The sequence below is a fragment of the Lipotes vexillifer genome, unplaced genomic scaffold (assembly GCF_000442215.2).
Source record: "Lipotes vexillifer unplaced genomic scaffold, Lipotes_vexillifer_v1.1 scaffold773, whole genome shotgun sequence".
Classification (NCBI taxonomy): Eukaryota; Metazoa; Chordata; class Mammalia; order Artiodactyla; family Lipotidae; genus Lipotes; species Lipotes vexillifer.
This window is the reverse complement of record NW_006786767.1, coordinates 53,180-62,604: the sequence shown is the minus strand read 5'-3', so window position 1 is coordinate 62,604 and position 9,425 is coordinate 53,180. Positions and strand designations below refer to the sequence as shown.

Below are 9,425 nucleotides of genomic sequence, written 5' to 3'. Positions count from 1 at the left end.
GAAGATCCCACTACAGTTCTTTAGTGAATTCAACAAAAGACAATGTAGCTCAAATTCCTTCCCTCTTCACCCCACCAACCCGCATTCTGACTATATCCATTACGGTCAATAGGAAATGGTTTCTCTACAAGGTTTTCAACAATGTGAATTGTGAAGTAGGGGGAAACCTCCTTTGGGCACATTTTCTTTCTAATAACATCTTCAACACCATCTCAGAGACAAGAAAACAAACTTTTTTGCCATTAAAAAAAACTTTATTTATTTTTTACAAAGAATACCCCCACCTGGGGTGAAAAAATATATCTGGTTAAGTACAAAATATAGTTTTTGTCATACAAAAAGATATACAATTAAAAAACAACAAGAGAATGAAACCACCTTCAGCCCACATACTTTCTCAGGAAAGGGAAGCTAGAGCTCAGTGCTCTGACACAGGACAGTGAACAAAGTGCTAAGGCTGAGGGAGACTGAGCAAGTGCTAGAGGCTGCAGTGAGAGAGGGGCTGTCAACATCCCTGTCTCCTAACACTGGGCAGGAAGGGAGCCCGCACAGCTTTTGTGAAGACCTGCCCTCTACTTTCTCATGGCAACATCTGTATGCTCTGATCACAGTGTTGGGGCATTTTGATCTAGAGTTCCTCCTTGGGTTTGGAGAAGTCACAGTGGGCAAGGCTGATAGCAGCAACCCTTCTCATATAATTAGAGTGTCAGAATTGCAGAATTCTGTACACTAGGACAAAGTCTCAAAAGCAGTAACACTTTTTTTTTTGTCATTGTGCTTACCCCTAGAGACATAGTAGACCAGTTTTAGCTTACACTTGAGAAAGGAAAAAAATCGCAAATTTGACACAAACTAAAGTGCTAAGAACATCACCTCAGAATCAATTCCAAGGAGTCACATGAAAAGAAAAACACATTCTCCCACGTGAAAATGTTTGCCAACAGGAGAACACAGTGCAATAGGCTCTAAAAATGGCTTTTAAGACCTTTGGTGGGGCACAGTTACTACCGCTTTATACCTGATTAAAGTACTTTCTGAACAAAGACAACCTTTGAGCTTCTTCCCTTTAATCCACATGGGAAGCTCACTCCAAAGTCCAAACCAAATCAGCTCTAGAGGGCTTTTTTATTTTTATTTTTTTTCTGTAAGTGTACAAACAAAGTGGAACAACGATTTTAAGAACATCCTTTTCCCAAAGTTTTGGCCGTGATTTTTTTCCTTTTCATTTTCCTGGTTTGCTAAATTGGCTCTCCTCTACATGGCAGAGGTTCAAGGTCTATTGTTATACCAATCTATAATCCCCTCCATAAAACACTGGGAAGACCATGCCAGGAGGCCATTTCTACCCCTTATTCAAAACTACTGAAAATGCCTCAAATTTCAAAGAGATTTAAGAAAATGGGATTGGCCTGAATTTTTCTAGTATGTTTTTAAACCCATCCAGCAAAATACCCCGTATCACATCTCACTGGCTGAGGACGAGTGCGCACCCATTAAAGCCCAGGAGATTGCATGCTGATCACCTCCTACACTGGAGAGTCAGAGGCTGAGGTGGACCGGTACCCCACTGTAGAGACTGCTGAGTCTCTAAAAAAGTAAGTGTCCGGGAAGAGAGATGAAAAGAAACAAGTAGGTACAGCTGCTTCTTTTCTTCCACATGCTCACTGCACATTGTTGTTGAGGATGCAGGGATCCACCTGGGAAGAAGAAAGAAAACATTTTAGTTTGGGTGAGAACTAAAAGAACAACCCAGATTAGCAATCCCTCCAAGTCAACTTCCTATAGTAGGCTTAGGGCAAACGTAGTGGTAAAATGACAATTCTCACCTCAGTGTAAGTAGGTGGTGGCATGAACTTGAACTCAGGAGCATACATAAAAATAGGGCTGTCTTGAGAACCATCTGTGTCATCTAGCAGAGGAGTAGTGGGGCTCTCCAATCGGTGATCTTCAGGAATGATATCCATATAGCAAGGAGGAGCTAGAAAGAGAAAGTATGGGGATAAGAAGCCTGGCCGAGGAATGCTTGACCATCACCAATTTTACAAACCCAAGCAGGCCAGAGAGGAAGAACAGACATTAGGTCTAGCTCACCTTCTGGGGTATCGGGGATGTTTAGATCTACCCAACTCATCTCAGAACTGGTTCGGCTGGCCATGCTGGATGTCCGGCTATTGAGGCCTGACCTGCTGCCAATTACCAGGGGCAGGTCAAGAATGACTTTCTTGGAGCCAGGGACGCTAACATAGATCTAGAAAAGGAGACGGCGGTTTGTTAGACTGGAGATCTGGAGAAAACACCACTATTGTTCTGACAGATGAACAATTTCTCTCTCCAGCCCCACCCACTCACCAGTAAGAAGTATTCAACTCGAAGGATGTTGCAGCCCAAGATAGAAGGCCTGATCTTCTGCACCCGAAGGCTCTTGCCACGCCATGATGCGCAAGTTCCTGAGATAATATGATTGCCTCTGACCGATGACAACTTCTGCGTCAGCATCTTGGTTTGGCCATTGGCAAGGTAAGTGTGGCGGGCAACAATGGCAGCTTTGGGGACCACGATGCGGGAACTCGTATTCTCAAAGTCAGCATGGATGTTAATCTCATCACCTAGCAATGAGAAAGATGAAAACTGATGCTTAGTACAGTTGATGACTTTTCATCTGTCCCTGTCTCCTGCCCTCACCCCCAAACCCACAGTTCCTGTTTTAATAGTCTCCCATTTTCAGCACTAGATCCTTACCTTCACAGAATCCTTTTCTGTCTATTTGGGCAGAGACGGACACCCGCCCATCAGGAATAAACATGCAGGAAACTTTCTTCTCCTTTTTAGCAGACACAGGTGCCTATGTAGAATGGAGAAGAAAAACGTGTTTTGAGAATTCCTAGAGATCCTTTCTCTGCTTCTCTTTCCTTTCCACTGCTAATTTAGAATAGGCAGCTTTCCCTCCCACCTTGATGACTTAGGACTTGATTCCCTGAGGGGCTTCACTCTAATGCCCTAGACACTTGACTTATTATCCCTGAAACCCAGAAGAATAGAATCTTAAAATGAACCTCACCAGTAAATCAGGGGTATTGACATCCACTAGATCCATCACTTCAAAGTTTTTCTTTGTCTCCTGAGTTGGGTGGCTGGGGCGATCAAGAAAAGCCTTCACCCAGTAGTCTACACACCCATATTTTCCTTTGAAAGATGTTCCCAGAGGCCTTTATCAAGAAAAAAGAAACAATTAATTTAAAAATGCTCTCCAAGAAGAGTAAGTGATCAAACAAGGGGAAGATAAGTCCACAGATGCATTTAGCTGATACATACCCCTGAGGAAGCTCAAAGCCAAACTTGTATTCATATTTGTTTCCAGGTCTCATGATCACCATCTCATTCTCACCTGAAGGGAGAGAAAAGCGAGTAGCCATTAGGTTTCTTGTTACACTTAAAATGCATTTGTGCGATATGGAATTCTTGGGCAGCATACAAGAGTATTGTAGAACCCCCATTTTCATCCTTTATGTTCTTAAACGAGAGATTCTGATGCATTTCGTTGGGCCAAAAAGTTGCAAAGCCCTGCAGTGCTCAAAGGCTCAACCAGGACAGTTAAGCTACTATCATCTCAAACAGGAAGCAAACAGAATAAACAAGTTATGCACACAGAAAATCTTTCAATAGCTAAGGCAACATCCCTCAGGATCACCTACAGAACACAGCACCATAAGAAACTGCACACATCACCCTTTTTTGGGTGGCGGGTGGGAGGAGTTTGCAAATTAAAACTAAAAAAGATAAGGAAGCCACACAAAATGCAAACCACACAACCTGAGCAACTTAGAATCTACACTGTAGGCTCCATTTATTCGTATCAATTCTCTTCTCGAATCAGCTTTCACCTTCCAGCAAACAGCTGGGTCACTCACCTGTTGGCTGGTCGTCCAGGAGAAGCGTGTCTTCGTAGCGCAGGTAGTTCAATGTCTGTTTGCACTGTTGGGATCCCTGCAGCCACAGGACTTTGGCCATTCCGCAAGCCAGGATCCTGACAGCTTTGACTCCAGTGACTTCACACACCTCCACTATCACCCGGCCAGCCACCTTCTCCCCACTGCCGTACACCTTTTCGGGGTCGTTAAAGACCACCTCGAAAGACTTGATCTTCTTGAACATCACCATAATCGGGCTGGGTTGGCTTAAGAGTTAAAAACGAGGGAGGAAAAACAGAACCCCAAATCAAAGGACCCTTACCAATAAGTTAAAATTATTTCACTCTTCAATCCTTTACTAAATTTTCGATAAGATGTCCAAAAAAATTGTAAGCTGCGGCTTAGGCCAAGGGATTTCAAGAGAAAAATAAACCTTTTCTTTTCTTTCTTTCCTCTTAACAGCTGGAAGAGAGCCCCGGATCTCTGCAGAAAGGCCAAAAGCACACCGCTTGAAGAGACGAAAGGAGAGTTGCAACTAAGAGCCGGAAACTGCTCTATATAGTAGCCCGGCAGGCAGGGCCACGCGAACGCTGGCCTGGAGGCTCGTGCTGCCCTCGTGCACAGCCCTCCCATTGGCTGCCCGTTCCTTGTTTACCAGAAGCCCGACCAATCAGTGAGGTCGCAGCAGCGCGTGGACACAGTGTGCTCCTGGCGGGGAAAATAGTTGTTGTGCATCGCTGCAGGGCCAGGAGGAGGGGTCGGAGGGGCTGTGGGTCGGAGGGGCTGTGGGTCGGCTTCCCTTGGGCCCAAAGGAAGGAAGGCTTCGCAGACCCTAAAATTTATCCGAGGCCAGAGTCCTTCGAAGGATACCTTTGGGGTGCCAGCGATGTTTTGAGGTAAAAGGAAAATGTGCTTATGAGGGAATTTCGTGCCTAGCCTCAGCCAATGCAATTAATTTAGAGGCAACTGTTTATTTCCGACTCACAAATCGCAAGTCGTGTGAAAAACAATCCCAGAGCTCCAGAATAATTTAGGATCGGGGCGGAGGACAGGGAGTGCCGCTGTTACTGTTCAGGAACATCCCCTTTGTCCTTCTGTTGCCCCGTACCTCTTAAAAACCAACAAACAACACCCCACCCCACCCCCTAAAAAACCTGCTGTGTGGGAAGGAAAAGAGAGCTTGTCACAAAATTTTAACTTCTCTTCAGCGCTCACAGGAAAGCGAGTATGTGGGACTGATCCGCCTTCTCCCTCCCTTTCTAGCCCCCGGGCTCAGGGCTGTGTGCCTCAGCCCATGCGCCCTCCACTCTGTTCTTGGGACCGGAAACAGTGCGGGCGTGTCCACGTCCTCTTGCTTATCCCCTCATCTCTTCAGTTCCTAATTGCAAAGTTGGGGAACACTTTATGTTCCGCCAGTTACCTCATTACCTCTTTAGTAAAGTATGTTTTTTAGGCTCTGATTATCTCTCACTCCCCGCTTCTCCAGGAAAGGAAAAAAAAAAAAAAAAAAAAAGGGTGCTTCACTCTTTTCACTCCCCCCCACCCCGTTACTTTAACTCTTTCTTGTCTTCGTCCGCTCTCCAACTTAGGAAATCAAAGGTACATCCCTAAATCTGCTTCCTGTGTTCCTCACAGCCTTCAAATTAGTTAAAAGCAAGAAAGTTCTCTTGTTTGTAACCAAAGTGTCCGAGGAAAGGTGGCCGTATTCCTGTTTGAAAGAAGCATTCCCCTTTGAAAAGTTTTTCGTTTTTTATTGTGTTTTGTTTTTTTCCCTAAGCTGTTTAGAAATTGTTGAGAAAGGGAGGAGGAAACAGAAGGATCACTAGCACACTATATATTCCTGCTAAAAGAAGCCTTGACTCTTCGTCCTGTGTTGTCATTTGTCTCTCTGTCAGATGGGCTTTTCCTTAGCTGGCCATGAGATGCCTTAGGAACCGACTCCTGAGAAATTTTTCATAAATGCAATAAGAAAAACTTGTGTGCAGAGATACAGGGATTCTTCTCCCTTGTCTTTGATTCCTGATTCCCTCCCATTTGTTGGGGAATCAGGAGATGACTTCATTTCTTGTGCTGGAAAGAGAAAGACAATGTTCCCAAGACTGAGATGGGGAAGTAAATAAGAAGCATTAGAATATCCAGAAATCCTACCCGCTCAGCAAAAAGACAGCGATTCATTGCTGTGAAAGATCCTTCTTCCTTCCTCACACGCCCTAACTGGGTTGACACTCTAAGGCTAACAAGTTACAACTCAACCCCACCATCAAGCAAGCTCAAAAATCAGGCATCAAGACTACTGGAAAACACACACACACACACACACACGCACAGCGCCAACCCCCAGGAACAAAAAGAGGAACATGTTGATCCTTAGGGTGTGTGGGTTTGAGGTGGCACCCTGTTCAAGAAAGTTAACCTCTGTTATAAAGCAGAAAGTAACACACCATTGTAAAGCAATTATACCCCAATAAAGATGTTAAAAAAAAAAAAAAAAAAGAAAGTTAACCAATAAGGCCTGAGTTATTTTCAGTCGGTCAGCAGTATTGATTGAGTTATCTGGAGCAGGGAAGGTGGGACTCTCATTAAATTAATTTAAAAATTTTGAATTGTAGCTTCTGAGAGAATTTTTAGCTTGATAGATATGAAAGTACATAAATATGAAATATCAAAATGTTTACAAAGAAATACATGAATCAATATTGTTAAACAGTGTGTGATGTGTAACTACATAAATTTTGAGGGACTGAGAGGAGAGGTGAGTGTAATAGACCAGGGTGGTGTTGACTTGGGACATCTTAGAGAAAAGGGAATGCTGATATTTATTTGGGCACATCTGTGAACTTCTGACTTTAAAAAAAAACCCATAATACCATTCCGTTTTGCTCTAAGTTCCTCTCTTGGACTCCAGTTTCTTCTTTCCCGTTCAAAACTTGGTACAGACCACTTGTTTGCGCTGTGCTACGACTGGGTTCCCTTAAATGCCAAAAACCTATTTCACTTTGGCAGCAGCTGCTGCCTACCAGGCCTGTAGCCAAAGCATGTTCTGAAACGGAGTCCCCCCTGGCAGAGTTGTTTACAACCTTTCACCTTATAACCTGGTATTCTGATGAAAATGTGCCTTCTGATTCTTCTTTCTCAGTTCCTGTGCCAAAGAAGAAAAAATCTTGTAAACTGCTGTCCTGAAAACAGAGTACAAACATTTGTGGGGTGCAAGAGAGAAAAAGGGCAGGTCCAGTAAGGAACAGCAAACGAGGGTTAAGTCCAGTTTTGCAAATTAGGTCATCTTTACCTGCTCCTTCCCCACCCTCTTCAATCCCAGTGCCAATAGGAAACCAAGTGGTGATTGTTGTTTGCTTTACTGGAGGTGGTTGAGTAAAGCCAAAGCGTTCATGAAGAGAAGTGCCCTCAGTGCTCAACTGCCAATCAGAGACAAGGAGCTGGTTGCATTTCTCTTTTCTTTAACCTCTGGTGTGATAAACATTTAGTACTCTAAAGACTCAAGTTTCCTAATAACCCCTTCTTTTTTCCTTTTAATTGCTACTGTCATCTCCACTCTGTAAAATTCCCTTTTACTCTTATCTTTTCCATTCTCCTCTAGGGAATATTATTTTAGAGACAAATAAAGGGAGTGTGGCATTTGAGGCTGACCAACTTTGCGTATGCCTCCAAGTCATAGATAACTGAGAACTTAGAGTTCAAAGTGACTTTTTGGCTATTTATTTAGCACCTATAATGGACCAGTTCCTTTACATAATTACCTCAATAATATTTTATTTATAGGTTCATCTGTCATCTTGTTCCAGAAAGGATTTAAGGGTAGATTATTTCATTTAATTCTCACAATAACCCTGTGACTCAGGGTTGATGAAGTCAGGCTCAGAGGGTTAAGTAATTTGCCTGCAGTCACAGATTTTGTAAATGGAGCAAGATGTTGAACCCAGATCTGTCTATATGTACCCTTTCTAATGTGTTGTCCTGCCTCTCAGTGCTTTAACACATGGTATCCTGTTTGATCTTCACTGTAAATGATTCAAGCAAGACTCATAAAATGTTAGAGTTAAGGGGGGCTCTAGCAATCTTTTTTTAAAAAGACTATTCCCTTATTTTAGTGAAGTGACTTGCCCTAGGACATACAGCTAGTAACTGGTGGAGCCACTCTCCAAACCCAGGGTTCTTAATACTTAATCTAGAGTCTTATCTCTAGTTTGCTTTGTAAGGGTTCTTGTTTTTCAGTTTATCTTTAATTATCAAAAAATACTTCATCTGAACAGATTGGTGGTTGCTGGGGGTTGGGGGTGGGCGAAATGGGTGAAGGGAGTCAAAAGGTATAAACTTCTAATCATAACTGAGTCATGGGGATGTAATGTACAGCATGGCAACCATAGTTAATAATACTGTATTGCATATGTGCAATTTGCTAAGAGGGTACATCTTAAAAGTTCTCATCACGAGAAAAAAAATTCTGTAACTATATGGTGACAGATATTAACTAGACTAATTGTAGTGATCATTTTGCAACATATTCAAATATCCAATCATTATGTTGTACACTTGAAACTAATATAATGTTGTATGGCAATTATACCTCAATTAAAAAAAACCCTCATCTGGAAGCCCACATTTCATGTTTATTGGGGTCTGTTTTTCTACTGTGTTGAGGAAGGAATGGAGATGTAGAAGTTGTCCAACTTCAGGGAAAGATGGGGAGAGGAGGTAAATTAATTTGTTCAGGACTACTGCAGACATATTTCTTAAAGTTGCCTTATTATATAAAAAAAATTGTTTCCCCCTCTCATGCTATCACCCATATATTTTCTTTCCTTTACTGTCAAATTTCTTAAGAGAGTAACTTATACCAGCTTTCTCTGTTGGCTAAACTTGTCCCTTTGTAGTCTGGCTTCTGCTATCGCTGAAATGCTTTTCTTAAAGTTTTCCAGGGGAAACCAGAGTAGTTTTTTAGGCCTTTTTCCCCTTGACTCCTGTATAATTTAAAAACTGCCATCTTTTTAAATTTAAACGTTCATCTTGACTTTTGGATTTTATCCTTTTTCTCCCTTGCTAGCAATTCCTTTTTTCTCTACCCCTGCCCACCCCCAAAAGCTTTTCTCCTTGGCCATCTCCTTTTCTGTCTTCAAGCTTTGCTGTTCAGTTTGCCCATCTGTACATCACTCAAGGAAACCTCTAGCCCGTCTTGAGATTTCCAGTTGGCATCTCAAATTCAACTTGTCAAGTATGGAGCTCATAATCTTCTCCCGTGCTCAACCTCAGTTCTTACCCTTGTTTCTTTTAATGGGACCATTATATATTCCCCTGGTTATCAAGGCATAAAGTCCTGAAATTGTCTTCAATTCCTTCCTCTCTGACATTCCCCACGTTCAATCAACTGCCAAATTCTGAAGAGGCCATCTTTCCAGTGTTTCTAGAATTTCTTATTTCTTACTCCACTGCATTCATTCTGGTTCATTGCCTAGATTATTTTAATAGCTTTTAGCTGATCTTTCTGCTATAATCTATAGACCA

At 42.5% G+C, this 9,425-nt stretch overlaps 1 protein-coding gene across 1 annotated transcript; it reads right to left on the bottom strand.

Moving 5' to 3' along the window:
- Positions 1-257: 257 nt before the first annotated feature.
- On the bottom strand, positions 258-4,410 carry TXNIP (thioredoxin interacting protein). Its single transcript, XM_007459347.1, has 8 exons — positions 3,909-4,410; positions 3,313-3,385; positions 3,059-3,206; positions 2,740-2,842; positions 2,350-2,606; positions 2,092-2,248; positions 1,827-1,978; positions 258-1,697 (listed from the first exon to the last, which is right to left on the bottom strand). The coding sequence occupies exons 1-8, from the start codon at positions 4,156-4,158 to the stop codon at positions 1,662-1,664; spliced, it is 1,176 nt and encodes a 391-aa protein (XP_007459409.1). The 5' UTR covers positions 4,159-4,410; the 3' UTR covers positions 258-1,661.
- Between the last annotated feature and the right edge of the window lie 5,015 nt (positions 4,411-9,425).